The 21,115-nt window shown below is 32.7% G+C and overlaps 1 protein-coding gene across 12 annotated transcripts in view; it reads left to right on the forward strand.

Annotated features, from left to right (window-relative positions):
* The window catches only part of LOC148615256 (arrestin domain-containing protein 2-like), a 59,686-nt gene that overhangs the window by 22,558 nt on the left and 16,013 nt on the right, over window positions 1–21,115 (forward strand). For 8 of the 12 annotated variants that reach the window (XM_088590009.1, XM_088590008.1, XM_088590007.1 and 5 more), the window contains 4 exons: window positions 8,609–8,741; window positions 13,814–13,924; window positions 17,537–17,763; window positions 20,427–20,609. In XM_088590009.1, the coding sequence (XP_088446135.1) occupies window positions 8,624–8,741; window positions 13,814–13,924; window positions 17,537–17,763; window positions 20,427–20,609 (639 nt within the window). In that variant the 5' untranslated portion in view covers window positions 8,609–8,623. Of the gene's footprint in view, window positions 1–2,490; window positions 2,623–5,551; window positions 5,811–7,419; window positions 7,559–8,608; window positions 8,742–13,813; window positions 13,925–17,536; window positions 17,764–20,426; window positions 20,610–21,115 lie in introns of those variants that run through there. The other 4 variants (XM_088590000.1, XM_088590010.1, XM_088590002.1 and 1 more) reach the window with 4 other exon arrangements.

Below are 21,115 nucleotides of genomic sequence, written 5' to 3' on the forward strand. Positions count from 1 at the left end.
CCTACTAATCTTAATTCATTTGAAATACTTTGAAGATGTTCTTTAGCCTTTGATATTTTACAATTCTTGTAATTCTTTATGATGGTAAAGCCATTTCCATGCAGTTTAAGTATTTACCTGTTATACTGGGTAGTACATATGATAATAGCATTACTTTTTGAAAGCTAACCTGCAAAAATCATGAAGAAAGTGGTATTTTAGTCACATGGACTGAACTATGTTTATTGTTGTTCTGTCAGTAGTCAGCTTCTAAAGATATTCTGTCAAGGTAGAAGCATCAAACTGAATGCTAAGATTACATTTTTTTTTCTGTTTTGGGTGAAGGGAATTTTCAACCTGTTATACATATACCAGTACTGCTACTATTATCTATATGATAAGGAAAGTAAAAGATTTGTATCAATACACTATTTGAATAACCATTTAAGTGTAAATAGGTTAGCCATTTTATGATGACCTTTTACGACCTTTATTATCCTTACTACTCAGGACAAAACCTATAATTATGATACTTGCTACTTGTATGTCCATACTGTAGAGATGTTTCAATGTCTAATTACTACCTTAGCTATAGAATACCTGCTAATTTCCTGTAAATCTGCGGAAATACTACTGAGATAATTATCTCCCTTACCTGATATGAAGGTTACTGACCAGTGGAGGTCTGATCAACTGTTCTGATAACTTCTGCAGTGTTTAATGATGTTAATATTCTGTCTTTACTGATTGGGCAAGGGGTTACAAGGTTACTCACTAGTGAGGAGTTTCAAGGTAACTCACTAGTGAACAGTTACAAGGTTACTCACTAGTGAATAGTTACATTGTTACTCCCTTGTGAGGAGCTTCAAGGTAACTGGCTAGTGAACAGTCACAAGGTTACTCACTAGTGAGGAGTTTCAAGGTAACTTGCTAGTGAGGAGTTTCATGGTTACTCGCTAGTGAAAAGTTACAAGGTTACTCCCTTGTGAAAAGTTTCAAGGTAACTCACTAGTGAACAGTTACAAGTTTACTCACTAGTGAATAGTTACATTGTTACTCCCTTGTGAGGAGCTTCAAGGTAACTGGCTAGTGAACAGTTACAAGGTTACTCACTAGTGAGGAGTTTCAAGGTAACTTGCTAGTGAGGAGTTTCATGGTTACTCGCTAGTGAAAAGTTACAAGGTTACTCCCTTGTGAAAAGTTTCGAGGTAACTCACTAGTGAGGAGTTTCAAGGTTACTCGCTAATGAACAGTTACAAGGTTACTCCCTTGTGAGGAGTTTCAAGGTAAATCATTAGTGAACAGTTTCAGGATTACTCGGTAGTGAACAATTACAAGTTTACTCCCTTGTGAGGAGTTTCAAGGTAACTTGCTAGTGAACAATTACAAGGTTACTCGCTAATGAACAGTTACAAGGTTACTCCCTTGTTAGGAGTTTCAAGGTAAATCACTAGTGAACAATTACAAGGTTACTCGCTAGGGAACAATTACAAGTTTACTCCCTTGTGAGGAGTTTCAAGGTAACTGGTTAGTGAACAGTTTCAAGGTTACTCGCTAGTGAACAGTTACAAGGTTACTCCTTTGTGAGGAGTTTCAAGGTAACTCACTAGAAAACAGTTACAAGGTTACTCACTAGTGAGGAGTTTTGTTTTATTCCCTTGCCTATGAATTACCAGTACATGTACTATTAATACTTTGATAAAATTGACCCCTTTGTTTCCTGCCTACTACTCAGTTTTTTCTTTCAATGAAATTTTGATTGGTGGTATTTTAAAGATGGAATGAAACAGTGTAAAAGATGTGATATTACAGGTTTGAGTTTTAAATGGCAGAGTTCGGATGAATTTTTTTTTTTATAATTCTTTAAAGTTCAAACAGAATGTAATAGGCTATGTATGTGTTGCATGCATGGTAATGGAAATGTTTTGGGCAGTTAGATTATTATAAAGGAGTCCTGAGTAAAAGGCAAATATCAGTCCACTTTCATTGAATATTATATATGTTTAATTCTTTTTATTTAAGTTAATAAAAGGTAATAGATAAACTTACAAAGTCTACAAGAATGTAAAACGAGATGAGACAATGCCTAACTTAACAATCAACTTTGTCTGTTGTACATAAAAATAGAGCAATATCTTGGAGAAAGTCTGTATGGTGCAAAGGATAATGAGAAAATGGGTTTCCACCATCTTACTGGGAGATAGAGGGAACTCATCTATCATTCTCTTTGATGACACCTGTCTACAGGTGCTTAATTTAAGGTAATTGGCATTTCTGAACCTCTTTATGTTACAAAGTTAGCTGTCCTACAGGTGCTTGGTTTTTGGTAATTAGCTCATCTGTTTTCTTTGATGGGAACATTATCAGTTAGAGCCAGTATTTAGAAAGCAATCCTAACAGTCTTAACCTTTCAGCAATGTCTAGAATGAGATTGTAATGATGTCTTTATGACAAATACTGTTGATAGATTGATATAAAGTACTGTGTTATTACATCTAGTTACATGTAGGTTTAAATTGGTAGCCTGAAGTAGTGATTTCCTGTTTATGAGAGGGGTATTTCCAACATCTTATCAGCAGCATATTCATTAAGCATGTTTACTGTGCTTAAACAATGGAGACTCCAACACATCTTGCTTTCAAGGTAATTATTTGGAAAATATGTTCATGATGGAGAAAAGATATTGGTTTAACCAACAATATACAACGCTCAGTTCTTTTGATGATAGGATACACTTTCTCTTTGTCTTGCGTAGTTATTTTGTTTAACTTATTGTTGATTGTACCCTATATCATCAATTGTTGATCGTACCTTGTTATTGACCTGTATCATCAATATTTTGTGAGTGCAAAACTTCAAAAACTTTGCATTGTGCTTTAAGGTGAAATTATGCACATTTATCTATTGCTATATGAAGATGTGCATATCAGATATTGGTAAAATTTAGGGGAATAATACCTGTCAACACTTCATTTTACTTAAAGCAAAAATCACAGGTATCGAGAGAAAAAAACTGTGCAGTTGTGAACAACAATATTTTTACAGAACATGTAGTTAAATAAAGTGTATTATTGTATTCTGTGCATTATCAAACTTGGTTCAAGGTAAGTGACTTTTGTAAGGGTGGGACTCATTCTGACCTAATCCAGTTTTTATAGTGTTACATGCAGTTTAACTTGAAGAATACACCACCTTAGCACTTTTGATAATGCATGCACCCAGAGGTGAAGATGGGGCACGATTCGGGCTCCTATTGGTTCCACATGTCTTCATTAATCCCTAACCTGCTTTAGGGCTGTCAGATTTTGCAGACAGAAATGTGCAAGATTTGGCAATTTTTATTAAAGATCAAACAAAAAGTTTAAGGATCAAATGCATTGTGCTGAAAGATGATAGTGTATAAGTTGGCCTTGTGAGAAAAGTTTTGTTTTTATAATCCATTCTCATTGTACTAGTAAAAATAAATTGAATACTTAAAAGTATAACATGTTCACAAATAAATGAGGCAAATCATTTGTCTTGTTTATCTATACTGAATGTCAATAGGAGCCCTAAGTTCAGAAAAAAAGTGTTTTTTTTTTTTTTTTTTCAAAAAAATTTTCTTTGAATCAGCATTTATGCCTAGCCCAGTTTTCTGTTGGAAGGGTTTCCTCACACTGGGTTGGACAGTGGACTGTTGCTGACTTATGGAAGATTCATTGCAGATTTGTTTTCACCCTTACCCTCTGGAGGAGGTATATAGTGATTATGGTTACTGTCTATATATCTGTCTGTGCATTGGTCCACAACTTTTTAGCTAGTACATCTTTTTCTGCAACAGCATATCACAGCTATTTGATATTAAGAGTGAAGCTCTATTTTTGTCTGCCATATCTTGGGATCAAGTTTTAGACTGTATTGACCTTCCAGTTGGAGTTTTTTTGTCCTTTATTTTACCATATGATTATTGGGAACAGGCAGTATCCTAAAGTGAGTTTGTCCTCACAGTTTTATTGGTTGAATTCTGACAGTAAATGATTAATATTTTCTTTTCATGAAAAGTCAGGTTATAGCAGTCTCTTGGGAAGTCATTAATTTGCCTGAATATCAAGGTCAATTTAAATTCTCTTTGACACTTTCATGCCCCTGGATTTTACAGTTTTATCCACCCCCCTCTAGGATTTATATTAGGATTAAAGGATCATAATTTCTCTTGACCTTAATACACTGAAGTATTACACAACTTGGTAATACTGGAATCAGCTGGAATAATATGTCACAAGGTTATCAGAATGGCAAGAACATTATATATTGATAATTAGTTTTAATAAGATGTCATAATTTTACATGGTAGATAATTGCCTTGACCAATGAAGCATTATACTGAATGTCAGTTATTTTTTGTGCATGAAATGTCATGAAATATTCTCCTAAAACATCTAAAGACCATTTATAATAAATTTCATCATGAGTTTCCAGATCAGCAAACAAGTTCGTATTTTCACTTCTCAGCTATTACCAGTGTACATTGTCTCAGTCTTTAGTGGAGGCCAGGTTGTTCAGCTATTACCAGTGTACATTGTCCATGCACCCAGTCTTTAATGGAGGCCAGGTAGTACATTGTCCATTCAACCAGTCTTTAGTAGAGGCCAGGTAGTACATTGTCCATTCACCCAGTCTGTAGTGGAGACCAGGTTGTTCGGCTATTACCAGTGTACATTGTCCATTCACCCAGTCTTTAGTGGAGACCAGGTTGTTCAGCTATCACCAGTGTACATTGTCTATTCACCCAGTCTTTAGTGGAGGCCAGGTAGTACATTGTCCATTCAACCAGTCTTTAGTGGAGGCCAGGTAGTACATTGTTCATTCAACCAGTCTTTAGTGGAGGCCAGGTAGTACATTGCCCATTCACCCAGTCTTTAGTGGAGACCATGTTGTTCAGCTATTACCAGTGTACATTGTCCATTCACCCAGGCTTCAATGGAGGCCAGGTAGTACATTGTCCATTCACCCAGTCTGTAATGGAGACCAGGTTGTTCGGCTATTACCAGTGTACATTGTCCATTCACCCAGTCTGTAGTGGAGACCAGGTTGTTCAGCTATTACCAGTGTACATTGTCCATTCACCCAGTCTTTAGTGGAGACCAGGTTGTTCAGCTATCACTATTGTACATTGTCCATTCACCCAGTCTGTAGTGGAGACCAGGTTGTTCAGCTATCACCAGTGTACATTGTCCATTCACCCAGTCTGTAGTGGAGACCAGGTTGTTCATTTACTTTTGTTTCTATATGTTGTGTGTGTGTCTATTTTCTGTGTCTAGTTGTTGTCCTTTGATTATGTGTTTTTTTATTACTGTTCTAATCCTGGTTCCCTTGATTCCCCCTTTTTTTTAAACTATGGCAGAGACAATAAACCTACTGATATTCTTAAATCTAGTAATTAACTGCAGATGAAATAGATGATTTTTTTTTGTAACGTTGTATAATTCAGGTGTAATGAGGTAGATTTGATCGTAATGATATCTTATAAAAACAGCAAGCCTTGTTTGATAGGAATGGCCTATCGACATTGATGTTACTGATTGTTCACATATCATATAAGCACTCTAACAGCCCACCTGCTGGCAGAGAAATATACAAAACCAATGTTATGATTAAGGATAACTTGTATGGTTTATATATTGCCTGAAGATCAATTGATTCAATAACCAACTTCTCTCAGGTAGATACAGGTAAAAGACGTTATGGATTAGTTCTAATTAATCTGTGGCTTTCGGACGGTGCCATAATTAGTGACCTGCCGGTAACTGGTAATCTAGTATGACAGGAAATTAAATATGATTCCAAATGAGGTAAAAATATTTTTGGATTTGTTTTGTGTGTAATATTCATTTATTGTATTTAATGATGTTTAATTTGATGATGGATTCTTTTTTATTGATTGTATTAGTTTTGATTTTTTGGAGCTTGAAATGTATTATTGATTGATCAGCAATAATGTTTAATCTATTCTAAACATTATAATACTGGAAATGGCATGCTGACTCTTCCATCTGATAAATGTCTTGCTCTTATGACAAACATGTAATTGTTATTTGGTAAAAAAAGAAAATCTCTTGATTTTGATTAGGTTAATGAATAATTAATCCATTTTGATTAGGTTAATGAATAATTAATCCATTTTGATTAGGTTAATGAATAATTAATCCATTTTGATTAGGTTAATGAATAATTAATCCATTTTACTAGCATGTACTCGGGTTTGAGCAGTTAGCTTTGTATGATATATTCTGTTGGTGACATCTATTTATGATTTTAGATAAAGCCTTTAAATTTTAATTTTAGGCCATTTCTAAGTTATGAAACTTCAATAAAGTGTTATTTATCTTCAGTTTAGATACATTTTAGAATTCTCCCTTGGTAGTTAAGGAGAAAGCTTGAATAAAACATGTTAGTCCCTATTTTCTTTTTGTTAAATTATGTAAGAACAATTCCTTCACAACTTGTTGACCGATTTATGAACAGAAGATTCAATTTTAAAGTCAGCTGGTTCACAGTTGATTAACCATTAAGTATCATATTAGAATGGAATGGTGGCGCTATATTTACATTACTGCTTTATGAGTTTTAAATATTTCCTATTGTCAAGTCAAAAATCATTCTTATGTTAGATTGACTATGATTTAACAAAGTATTAATGCTGTAATGGTTTGACCTTATAAGTTCGTGTAATAATTCAGATTATAATGGATTTAAACACTAAACATAAGATACAATGTTCCCCTGAACTTAGGTAGTCTTTAAGTGGTAATTGATTCTAACTTTTATTTACAACTTAAAAAGCATGGGTTTCACTCTTTTAGATTTTCTCTAAAATGAGTATTACTTTGTGTACAAATTTTAGTCATGAAATAACTGTGAAGACGTCATCTTAGATAGCTGTAGGCATTGTAACTGCCTTTACTGTACAATAAGACTTCCAGGAGCAGTCATTATTTTGGTATTGTCATATAATATCATGCCATCTCAATAAGGTATTATTTCTGATTCAGCAAATCTGTAAATCGTAACTTTAGAAATTAGCAATTCTGTATTGTTTGTTTTAGCGACAATGGTAGTGTATATTTTGCTTGGAGACTCTACAATTATAATGTCAATAGAGTAACAATAATTATAGGTTGTTCAGTGAGAGAACAATGTCTTATACTACCCACTAATACAATGATACCTGAAACTGAAATGTATGTCATATAAGTGCTGGTATCCTGTTTCTGCATTGACGTTTTCTCTTATATTGACGCTGGAAGTGAAAAAGCCCATAACTGCCGTGTCAATTAATCAATTAACACTGCAATCTATTTTTTATTTATCTTGGTCTATTATTGCTTGGTTGTGTTTCCCTTTATAGAAGTTTGTAACTGTAATAGTCCGTTTTGTCAATAAATAATCAGTGAGCAGTGAGTTTAAAAATTGACTGACGTAGATTAATTTTCGTCTTCTCATGCAAGGTTTGAAATCATTGAATTAAGACACCGTAGATTCCACAGTCAGTAAGTGATTGGCAATGGAGCTTGTAGCAGTTATGCATTTCGATGATGGGGTAAAGTGATTTTTTTTTCAATTTTTTAATTAAAAATTTTGAATTAAATTGTTTTTGGTTGAAAAATTTCTTTCTCTACAATGACAGTAATATATATTATAATTGAAAGTTTAATTTGCTGTTATATTAAAATTGAAGAAAGTATATATTTGATTTTTTCTTTCCATTTTAATTTTTTTTAGTATTTAGTTCAAATGTTCTTAGAATCATTGGTTTGGTAAATTTAAAATAAATTGTTATTTTTTTTTTCAGCTTGTATTGAATTTTTCAAATTATTTACAAATTCAAATAAATAGTAGCAACAGTGGATAACTTAAGTTCAAACCATTTTCTGGTGTTGCTACAACATGTCAATCTATTCTCTAATATGTTTGGGTCAGATTTTTAACTTTGGTCAAGAAATCAGTAGTTGTTGTATTAACAGTAAAATATCACACTATATTTCTGGTTTTCTACTGGTATATACTGTTAATATTAATGTAGAAAAGACCAAATTGATACACTCCCCCTCCCCCCCCAAAAAAAATACTAGATGGTCAGAGGATTATTGTAGACATTGTGTAAATGTTTATATTGCTGCCTTAAAATGTCTTCAAATTAGAGCGCAAAATGTATTTATGTAAAAAAATCAAAAGGATTTGATGATGATAACATAAAAGTAGTATTTACTTGTATATCTGTTAATTTGTTCTGATGCATTGTACAGTCAAACAAAGTACTTAATTGTTGATCAGGTGAACTTTAACCTTATAAAGACAGTGAATAACACTTTTTACTAGATAAATTATTCTTTGTGTTTACAAATTGGACTAAACCTGAAGTAATAGTATTGATGTCCAATAAATTTCTTGTTATAAGTTACCCAGCTTAATGTTTCTATCTACAAACCTGATAAGAACTTTTACAATACTCTTTGTTTACTGTTAGAAAACATATTTCTTTACTCCTCAACTTTGACTGGACTTAATGGTCCAGTTTTTACTCTTCAACTTTGACTGGACTTCATGGTCCAGTTTTATGCACTAGAACACTAGTTTTCATATTTTTCAGGAACCAGTTGGTGATATGGAACAGTTAGAGAAGTTCCAGATAATATTTAACAATCCACTGGCCACATACCATGCTGGTGATACTGTGTTTGGGTATGGATGGATTGTTCTCAAGAACTCCATGTTTGTACAAAGTGAGTAAATATTTTTTTGCTGGAAACTCAAAAATGAAGTAAATAAATTTTCTACAGGTCATGACTTTGTATGTGATTTTAAAGTTTATGATATTTGGTTTTGCTGTTATGTATTCTACTGTTTTAAGGTTGTGTGATTATTAATTCCAAACTTAAGGAAATTCTGCTAATGTTATTTTTCTATTAGGCCATATCAATTAAATTTGTAGATTCTCATCCCCACCCACCCCTACTTAAAAGGGCCAGCCCCAATTTAAAATTTTTTTTTTACAGTGGTTCAAATTTCCAGATTTCTTTTATGTCCATTACTGTCACGTACTTATACACATTATTATGGACTTCCAGTAAAAAAATTGTAGTGTAACATGGTGTATATTTACAGAATATCTTGGTATTTTTCTACAGATCTCAGGATGGTTTTCGCTGTTAGTCGCATTATAAGGGGAATTAAAGAAAAAAAGCCTTGGTATGGCACAAACATAACCTAAAGTGCACATTTCCAGGAATCGTCACCGGGAATAAGATTTTTCAAATCTTGGAAAATCAAAAAATAAAAAATAAAATCCTCCCACCCGCCTCATTTTTTTAGTTGCTGGTGGATGAGAATCTACAAATTTACTTGATGTGGCCTTATCAATTTCTGTATTTTGTGTAAGAGTCTTAGAGTTGACACCAATAAGGACAGAGTAGATTTTCTGTACATACTGATACATTGTGTTATGACCCTACTGTTTTTGTGTAATGTAGGTTTTTTTTCTTTCCTCCTAGTATCCTATTATATATGAAAATATCGAGGAACCTTAATCATTTTAGGGGTTTATTGTAAGTCTTGAAAACTTTTTTTAAATAAAGTTTATGAAAATTACAAAAATATAGTTCAGTTAAGGTAAAAAACCCGACTGGTTTGTGTCCTTTATTAGACAGGCAAATTAGAACATTGAAATTTAATATTTTAATTTGCCATGGACTATAGCTTGTAGTAATTCCTAGAACTATAATGCATATTTGTTTATAGAAATAAGTTGAGGCACTTATTAGTTCAAGAAATAAAATAAGATCAGGGGCCTATTTAAGTGGATACATTGTGGGCATGTGCCCTCCTTAAAATTGACAAACATGTTTTTTGGACAGGAGAAAAATTCGAGAAAACAATGCAAGAATTGATTTAGTTACACATAAAATTAACAAAGCATGAACAAACATCCATCCTTTCATTAAAAAATATCAAGAATTACATTAAAGAAATGTTTGCATTGCTCTGTTCTGTGTCCTTTTCCTCTCTAAATTCAAATCTGTTATCTGCCCCTAAAATTATATTTATAATGAAAGCTTGAAAAGACAAAGAATGTAAGACAGAGAATTCTGACACACCCAAGGGTATGTTTTCAAGTTCTCTAAGGAGGCTCTGCCGAGTTAGAGAACATTGAAATCTTACCCAGTGGTGTCTTAGATTTCTTAGTCTTGCATTTTCTAGTGGTGTTTAATTCTTTTTCTCACTTCAAGAATTAATTTTGTGATAACTATGACAATTTGTATGCTCTGCTTTGCCAAATTTCCCTTGAACTTACGGGATGTCATATTTTAATGTGATGTCACAAACAGTCCCATGTTTAATCTCATCAGAAGGTATCTCTCAGATTTTAATAGTGATATGATTGTCTCTTTAGTGAGACATTTCTTGACTCAAAATAAAAATAAAAATGAAGAATTCAAAATTTCTTTCATAAATCCATTTGACGCAGGCCATAGTGAATTCATCTATATTCTCCGTATATGTTTACTATAGCAGTTTGAGTAATGAGATTAATAGCACCTTGTTGTACCATCTCATTCATCATGAAAAATTAATACTGACCAATTAATGAAGAATAGGTCTTGGTTACAGGGTTTCTGTCACTTGATTTATCAATGTTTACATCTTCAGTGACCTTCAGAGCATGTCATTCAATATAGCAGAATATTGAGGTATTCCCAAATGCATGTATAGAAATAGGTCTTTGCATTAGCATGCTCTTGCTTCATGCACTTGAAAAGTTCAGTTTAACAACCAGCATTTTCTCTTTATGTTTACAGGCATTGTGAAACTGAAAACAAAAATTGTCATTTTCAATTCAAAGCATTTGTCGTGATACATCAAATTATATCAATTCAGGTTTATAATCTGTTCACATGTGCATCAGGGAATTGAATATTGAAATAAGAATTTGGTTTCAGGGAAAAGTTTGTTTTGCTTGTCAAGAGAGAAAAATTGATTACAGAGAAATCCAATACAAGACAATTGTTTACTTCTGTATTCATGCAATTTCATCTTGATAATAGCTTTAGTAATAATTGTATGTATACGTTGTTTTAACTTTAATTTTCATGATAAGAAAGAACTTAAGAATGTCAGTAACAGAGATTGTACCATAAGAGTTACATATGTATTTATGATTAAATAAGTTAGTGATGCTTGAACCATTAGCTGAATTCTGGTTTAAGTGCCTTATTCCATATTCTTAGTGTTTTCTAATAAAGGTTTTCTATTTTTTTTTTCATATTCTATCATGATGAGTAAAATATTGTGTTTTATCAATATATATATATTTTTAAAATTTATAAAAGGAATGTACATGGAATCTAAGCTTCAGAAGATTAAAATGGCAGAGCTTTTCATTGATATTTTTCGAAAATGTTTTGTTTGGGGATGTAATGGAATTATCGTGTACATACATTTTATGTATATCTGTAATGATGTCTGTTGGAGTATCAGTGTAGACATATAACATTGACTTTACCTTTATTGAACTATAAATGAGGGAGAGGGCAACATTTCACAGTTTCAGCCAGCCTCCTTGAGAAGTACATCTGATGCTCTTAACTTTTTATTATACCCTGCCACATGAAGCATGGAGGTATCATGTGATATTTACCAAAAAATTGTCTGTCTGCCTGTCCACCCCCAACAGTTTCCAGATAATAAATAGAGAACAGAATAATGAATTTTTTAAAAACTTTACACAGTTGTTAAGTACCATAACATACAGGTTTTAAAGTGTAATTTTAGCAAATCCAAATTGCAGTTTCCTGGTTAAGCCATTTTGAACATTCTGTCGTCCTCCTTTTTTCAACATAAAGTAGTGGGGTATCACTTAATCTAACATTTATGTCCTGTTGATTTTTTTTTGTGAAATAAAGCAGCACACACACAAAACTCGTATTTAAAGCAGTGCACACACAAAACGAATATTTAAAGCAGTGCACACACAAAACTAATATTTAAAGCAGTGCACACACAAAACTCGTATTTAAAGCAGTGCACACACAAAACGAATATTTAAAGCAGTGCACATACAATACTCGTATTTAAAGCAATACACACACACAACCTCACTTTAAAGCACAACACACACACACAAAACCTCACTTTAAAGCATTGCACACACACAGGACCTCACATTAAAGCACTATACACACACAGAATCTCACTTTAAAGCACTACACACACAGAGAACCTCACTTTAAAGCACTACACACACAGAGAACCTCACTTTAAAGCACTACACACACAAAACCTCTCTTTAAAGCACTACACACAAACCTTCAATTTAAAGCACTACACACACATAACCTCACTTTAAAGCACTGCACACACACAAAACTTCACTTTAAAGCACTGCACACACACAGGACCTCACATTAAAGCACTACACACACAGAGAACCTCACTTTAAAGCACTACACACACACAAAACCTCACTTTAAAGCCCTACACACACAGAACCTCACGTTAAAAGCACTACTAACACACAGAACCTCACTTTAAAGCACTACACACACACACACAGAACCTCACGTTAAAAGCACTACTAACACACAGAACCTCACTTTAAAGCACTACACACACACACACACAGAACCTCACTTTAAAGCACCACACACACAAACCTCACTTCAAGGCACTACACACACACAGAACCTCACTTTAAAGCACTACACACACACAGAACCTCACTTAAAAGCACTACACACACATCTCACAATTTAATCATGTTTTAAGATTTGCTTAATTGTATGGTACTATAGATAAATTTATGTTCCTTTTAAAAACTAATGCTTTCTTCAGTACTTATAAAAGTGGGTAATTTACCAAAAACTCATTTGTATAATTCTGAAAAATTGATGTTTAAAGATTGAAGGGTTTGATGAATGATATTGTACTGTAGACTGGTTGGTTAATTAGATTAAGAAGTGGTATATGCTGAGTAAGGTTTGAGAAACTAGAACAACTGCTAGTTTGATCTCTCTCTGAAGTGTCTTGTAATCAAAGGTGATGATAATATGTTATTGTTCAGTACCTTGGTACAATGTTATAAACTTCCTGATAAATCACAATTAGTCCACACCTCAAAGTTTTGTCAGATTTTCTGTTTTAATTAAACTCGTTAGCAACTTTATCTCCTGCTAGTTTTCTTCTTATGCATTATTTTTTTCTTCAGTGATTATTCAGCTGTATAAACTAGTGATCTGCCTGTAATTCATTTGTATAAATCAATTTAAAAGAAAAAATGGATTTCTACTTTGTTATTTTTTTTGTTTGATCTGGTAGAAATTTGGTAACAACTTCAATCAGTGCCTCTGCTTTTTATCAAAATGATTGATTTTGGATTTAATTAAATTTTCCAGACAAAATTGATAATAACTGATAAAAATATAAGGTTTTAGGTCATATTGTAGTATCTGGGTTCTGACAATAAAACTTGATGTCCTAAGTTGGAAGAGCATATCTTGTAGGATTGTTGTGTAGATGTTGGTAGTCTTATTTCAAATGGCTGGAGAGTTGGGGTTGTCTAAATATTGGGGGGTCTTAGATAGTTGGAGAGTTAAGGGTGTCTAAATATTGGGGGATACATATGCTTAGACTTTAATTTTTTGATATGGTGTAAAAATGTGATTAACAAACAGTAAAGGAATCCTTACAAAGTCGTTCAAGTGATGTTTTCATTATTTCTTGCCGTCACAATATAGATTAAACAAAAGTCATCTCATTCCATCTGAAGTGTTTTAATTATATATGTTTTGGTGTATTTCAGCCGTATGTTTAGAAGCCATCGGAGAAGCCAAGGTTGAATGGATGACATCCAGTGATATCCAGGCTTCAGATGAAGAAGTTTTTAATTACACAACAGTTCTTCCTATAAAAGGTAGTTTCCTATTATGACAAAATCAAATGTAGAAAAATGTGATATTGACTAATGTGATGTATAAAAGGTGAATCAATTAAGCTTGACTGTTCTGTAACAAACTTAAACTGTGTTTTCAGACATTGTTGTGATGTTTTCATTATATAGTATAATGGCTTATTACGTTACATTCTTTAAAACATAAAGTATAATTATATAAATATAATAATTATATAAATATAAGCTTTCAGTAATTCATGTTGACCTACTCTTGAAATAACAATGTGCCCTCAATACAAAACAGTAAAGAGTAATCAAGGAAACCAAGATTCTAGTGAAAATCTAAAGAATGTAATCCAGGGACAAAGACCAGACACGGAAAACAGACAATCACAACAAAGAACATAAAGTAACTTAAATGATACATACTAAGCAACAAAAATAAATAAGCAATTCAGACTCCACTAAAAACTGGGAGCATGGACCAGGTGCACCGGTAGGGTAAGCATCCTCTACTTTTCTAGAAACACCTAGCGAGTTGCTCATAAAAAGTCAAGTCAGGGGTGAACAAAAGAGGAAAGGAAAACTAAGACATCTTGATTAAGGAAAAATAATTTTAGGAGTCTTAATGACAGTATGATGATCTTTGTGAGTCTGAGAACATGTGTGTAAGTAAGAGAAAATCAGTGTAAGTCAGTCCGAGAAAATCTGTTTAAGCTAGAGAGAGTCTGTGTAAGTTAGAGATAATCAGTGTAAGTTAGAGACAATCAGTGTAAGTTAGAGAAGGTCTGTGTAAGTTAGAAAAGGTCGGTGTAAGTTAGAGATTATCAGTGTAAGTTAGAGAAGGTCTGTGTAAGTTAGAGAAGGTCGGTGTAAGTTAGAGACAGTCAGTGTAAGCTGGAGAAATTCTCTGTTCTGTGTAAGAAATGTTGGATTTCTCTTGACTATCTTTACAATGTATCAGATAACATTGGTTCCTATTTTATTTATCAGATAACATTGGTTCCTATTTTATTTATCAGATTACATTGGTTCCTATTTTATTTATTAGATAACATTGGTTCCTATTTTATTTATCAGATAACATTGGTTCCTATTTTATTTATCAACTTATAAATGTCATTTGGCTTGTTCTTACTCAGAGAAGGAAACTGATTCCTATAAAATGAGTTCCTTGACATGGTATTGGAAAAATATTTAGAAAAATAACTATGGAATTTCCAAAAAGCCTGAAATTACATGACAAATCAATAAGAGAGAAATTAAATCTTGAAGAAAATAGAATAATGTGGCTGTTATGTCACGGACACTGAGGGCCTTACCCTTTCCTCTGGAATTTCCAACTAAATTTTGGGTTATTTTTCTAAATTAATCATTGTTTTCAATGTGAGTGTTACTAAGTATGATAGCCACACTGTCACTACATCAATTGATTGTCTTCACAAGGATTCTTAGAAATCATGGTTTTCTTAAAAATAAATAAGTCAACACCCCCTTGGTAAAGAGGATAGACTTTGTCTATTGTATTTTACAAGATAAACCATATTTGTACACTAAATATTTTTGAAGTCTTCAATTTGGAAAATTTAACTTCTCATTTTGAAATGTTCAAACAGCAGAAATGTTTATCTGGAATGATTCCATCACATCATGTGAACCTTGTAAATGTTCTGAACGCTGATAATGAAACAGAGACAATTAATTCTCATATAGAGCTATATACCATTCATCAAAGTTAAAAGATTCCTTTAATGATAATATGGATGTTGGCATGTGATTTGTTCTGCTATTTACGGGCTTTGAACTATTAAATTCCAGGTTTTAAGTTAACATAAGATATTAAAGGGGATAGAAACAATTGTTATATCTAGATTAAACAACTAATTCTATCAATTTTAAATGTTTATTATTATCATTAAAATCTTTAGTTTTTTCAAAATGTGATCTACATGTTGCGTTAGATTTAAATGTCATAAACAATTCAAGAGTTAGTATGACCTTGATATTTTGTTAGAGATGTACCTAATATCAACGATACCTTCATATGATATCATACATACATGTACTTAAGTTAATCAAGACATGCTTTAGACGTGGTCTATTTATCTATGATAACATGAATAATAACATTCTTTAGTTTATTTCTACTGTACAGACTCAATTTTTCACAGCTAACATAGTAATGAGTTACAATCATTCCTTTACTTGAGATGGTAAAAGATTTTCAACATGCAAGCTTAAGGAAGCATGCTAAAATCTTAATATTACCACAGAGAGTGGAAAAATAATACATAAGAGAATATGTTTAAAATCTATAAAACTGGTAAAATGTAAAATGAAGTTTTGTTAAATTATTCATGTGCAAATTTTATCACCAAGTTAGAATGGGAGAGAAGAATATCCTGGTCAGTCTGTCTGTCTGTCTGTTAATGTAAATGTTTCAATGGATTGCAACAAAATCGGAAAAGTTGGGCATATTGCCATATATGGATGTCTGTATGATGCATGATTATAATTGTTTTTCCCATAACCATGTATTTCATCTACTAGTTATATCATGCTTATTTGATGCTTTCTGCACTTCAGTTGTTCTGTATTGACCTTACCATTTTACCCTTGACCAGAAACAATGTGATATATTTCTCTTATTGTGTAGGCAGGTTGACAATTTATGTTGTATTACATTACAGCATGTATTGACTGGAAACCAAGCAACATTGTTTATCATTGTAGGAGTCTAAAGGTTATAAAATTTTCATGGACATGGAATGTGTTGAATTTCATAGTTTCAATAATTCATGATTTTAGCCTTTACTTGTATAACTATCATGTTAACCTAGACATCAAAGAATAACAAGACAATATCATGATCTTTTTAATAATTGATTTTTCTGGTTATTACATGGTAAAGTAATACTGGCAGAGATTTATGAAGTGATTCAGAAGAAGTTGAACATTAATTACTTAGTATATCTAATTGAATTGAATTACCTAGGCTCCAAGTTATAGTTCACATAAGACAGCAGAAATACAACTTTATTGAAAATTAGATTCATTAGGATTCATTAATATAGGCCATCGTGTTTACAATCAAATAATAATGTATACAATTAAAACAGTAAAGTCAGCATATATTTAATATCTGACCAATATCTATCATCTACAGATATTTATCCACATTCTGTTTTATTATGTTTTGTATGATTGATCCCTGATTGTGTTACTCACATGTTTATGTTACAGGAGAGACTCCAGATGGTGCTGTGTTACTCACATGTTTATGTTACAGGAGAGACTCCAGATGGCGCTGTGTTACTCACATGTTTATGTTACAGGAGAGACTCCAGATGGTGCTGTGTTACTCACATGTTTATGTTACAGGAGAGACTCCAGATGGTGCTGTGTTACTCACATGTTTATGTTACAGGAGAGACACTCCAGATGGTGCTGTGTTACTCACATGTTTATATTACAGGAGAGACTCCAGATGGTGCTGTGTTACTCACATGTTTATGTTACAGGAGAGACACTCTAGATGGTGCTATGTTACTCACATGTGTATGTTACAGGAGAGAGAAAATTCAGATGGTGCTGTGTTACTCACATGTTCATAAGTGTTTTTCTATGTTACAGGAGAGAAGGACACATCAGATGGTGCTGTGTTACACTCAGGTTCACATTACTTTCCATTTGAATTCACACTACCACCAAAGGCACCATCATCATTTAAAGGAAAACATGGAAGGTTAAGATATTATGCTAGAATGACTATCTGTACCCCTGGAGGACCCCATCCAACGAGAACCAGCAAGTTTGCTGTAATTGGTTGCTTAGATCTCAACAGTGAACCAGATGCTGCAGTGAGTAGAAATACTTGTGAAGTTGATTTTAGGCTCATTGTGCCGAAGGTTCATGCTTTCCTCAGATTCAGGCGTTTTTTTTCTGGTGAAACCTTTTCCACGTTCAGACTTTACTTGAGTTTTTCTCTGGTGCAGCTTTTCTTCAAATTTTAGCTTGCTATTTGTTATATTATATTGGCTTTAGCTGTAGCATTTTTTGTAAGACCACATTTTTGCATATGAGTGTCTGTGTCCTCTGCCATATGCTTTCCTCTTTTAAAGGTTTACATCAGGGGTCCAAAAGTATGCTTTGATTAATTTCAACAAAAACAGAATTCTTGAGTTTTATTGATCTGCCAAATCTATTCACATATTGAGATTTTCTATTATATGTCCCATTTTTAAGTTTGTCCTAATTATGGTACCAAATTAACCTTTGTTGTATTTTATAAAAAAAAGACAATTCTTTAAGTTGTTCATTATGCCAAAGGTAACCATGTGTTTAGATTAGGATTTTGGGTCCTGTATTTAAGATGGTCATAATCATAGTCCAAATGGCCTTAAAATCAATTCAGTTCGATATCAGCAAATATGAATATTTGGGTTCTTTGATATGCTGAATCTAATTCTCTAGATCAGAAAATTTTGAATTTCAAATCTTCTGTGATCACATTCATTTGTGTCAGAAAACAATACTTTTTCAAACATTTAATCACAACTGTTCAGGGTTAGATCTCTACAGTTGCATGAAGCTGCACACTGCTGAGCTTTTAAAATCTCTTTAGATTTAAGTTTTTGCAATAAATTAGCTCTGTTCAGGAAGTGCCAAGAGGGGCTGCAGCATTATGTCAAAACAATTCCACATGTTCTTCCTTTCTGAAATATTTTTTGTGGACAATTAAGATAGAGAGAATGTTTCTACAGACATTTAATACTGTACTGTATGCACTTCAGTGGAGCATTACATTTCATAGAACTAGTTATTATTGGAAACTTTATATTTGATGAGTTGCACATTTTTGTATGAGTAGGTTTGTATAGAAATTGATTGATATGCCCTGCTCATCCTTGTCATGTAGGCTGACATGCCACTAGTTCACCCTGTATAATTCATTAGACTTAGTAAATAATATCATGGGTTACCATACTCAGTTGATATTGTTCAGAATCATGCCATATACTGAAAGCTTTCAACACCAGATGAACTATGTAGGTTTGGGAAGTGGAAGTGAATTAGGAAATTCCTACTTAAATCTCAAGGGTCAGGCTGTGCTGGTGTAATTTAACTGATAAGTTTTATATGACATGGAAAATGTGGTTAAAATCCTAGTACATGATGATATGATAGTTAGAATCACATTTTGTGGTTACATGATATTTTATTGTTTCTTGCCTTTAGTATAAATGGGTGTTAAATGATAGAGTTTTCTATTCCTCTGTCTTTCACTCTGAATTAAACTGTTCTCCTAGGTGGATTTTGATGTAATTTGTGCAGATGGAAGCCTGTAATATTGTTTTAAAGTTCATAAGATCTAAGGTCAGGGACTGTCTTCCTGAAAATATCACTTCATATCATTAATTTACCATGAAGGATAGATGGAAGCCTGACTAACAAGGAAGAATATTATTTATTCTGGGTCATTAGATCAAAGGTCAAGATCAATCTTGCGAAATATTATATTTTTGTTGCAATGAATTTGTTGTTTTGCTAGTCAAAAGTATTTGTTTATCCTGAACTTGTACAGACAAAAAATATACTCCACATACATTAAAACATGAAATGTCAGAGACTAATATTTAACTTTTTCTTAAGCAAGGGATTGTGCAAACTTAATGAATAACAAAAAAGAAACTTGTTTTGGTATTCTTCAAGCTGTCAATGGCAGGAACTTCAAGTTTCATCCTGACAGTACTTTTTACAGTATAGCTATTGAATACTTGAAAATAATTGAACTTTTGAGCTTTGTATTTTTTTTGTACAAGATTTTCTTGCTTGTCCTGATTGACAACCAAATCAATACAAAGAATGTTAACTGTCATCAGGGAAGACATTTTTTTACATTGTTAGCATTCCATCCTAATACATGTTCCACAATCTGTTACTTCATTGTAAATCTGTGTCAAGTATGTTAATTAATCTGTGTGGTCTCATTGAATTAAAAGTACAAATGGGGGAGTCATGTTCTGCTGCTAATTAATGAGTTACTCAGTTAAATGGAAAATTAATATTAATATTTCTATTTGTATTTTATGTTTTGTTTGATGTGAAACATATTGGTCTGTTATTAAAATGCTCTTTTCATTTATTGCTTGCTATTAAATGATCCATTGTGACAATTTGAACTTAGATTATTTCAAAAGATTGTAACTTGTCTTTCATGAGTTATCACTGATTTTTGAGCCAATTGTCTTTAACTTTGGACTATGTATCAATGAAAAAAAACAGTTTAATACCTGTAGTTATTCATTATCTGTAGATTTATATAAGGAATTGTTCCCTGTAGGTTGTATACTAAAACAGTACAATATTGCATTTAAAGGTCATCGTACAAAAAAAGTCAGTATGACTAAACCAAATGTGATACATTCCCTACACAATTTAATTAAGATGCTGGTGCAAAAAGAACATGTTAAGAAAGGGTTTCTGAAATGTTTTCTATTCACAGGTCTCTTTTTATTTTCAGTACCCAGTAGAAAATGACACATTTGAGACTGTTGGTTCATTCTGTTGTATAGCAGGAACAGTCACAGCCTCTATCAGACTGGAGAAGAAAGGATTTGCTTTACGTGATGCCATACCTGTCTATGCTGAAATAAAAAATCTCAGTACACGGCGGATATCTCATACACATGTGTCTTTAATACAGGTAAGAATCTCAATCCAAGGAACCCATGGCCTTTAATTATCACACTGAATTGGTAGTGTTAGAGACTAAACATTAAGCATTATAAACAAACTAGAGAAGACAGGTTCATAACCTGGGAACTTATTCTATTACAGTGCTATTCTACTTGATAGTGAATTCTATCCAGAAAATGTGACTGGGAGATGCGTTTATGTTTATAATATCTTATCATATATCACTCAAATAGAACATCACAATTAGATACAAAAAATATGCATCAAAGACTTCAGTAGACTGGTAGTTGTTATGACGTATACTAAAAGATATAATGCTATTTGTACTTGCATCACCAATGTTAAATAGAGGTCTAGTATCCTTTTCCCTCTGTCTGTCTGTCTGTACCACCATCCGTCAGACTTAAGGGGGGTACTTTATTTGTGTAATCTGTAGTTTAAAAAGTATTTAACCATATTCAACTAATATTATGCAAAACTCATTGTTTATATTTATAGTGATGTAGTGCACCT

The sequence above is a fragment of the Perna viridis genome, chromosome 6 (assembly GCF_037379345.1).
Source record: "Perna viridis isolate PV_CMFRI_1.1 ecotype Kerala chromosome 6, ASM3737934v1, whole genome shotgun sequence".
NCBI classification, from domain to species: Eukaryota; Metazoa; Mollusca; class Bivalvia; order Mytilida; family Mytilidae; genus Perna; species Perna viridis.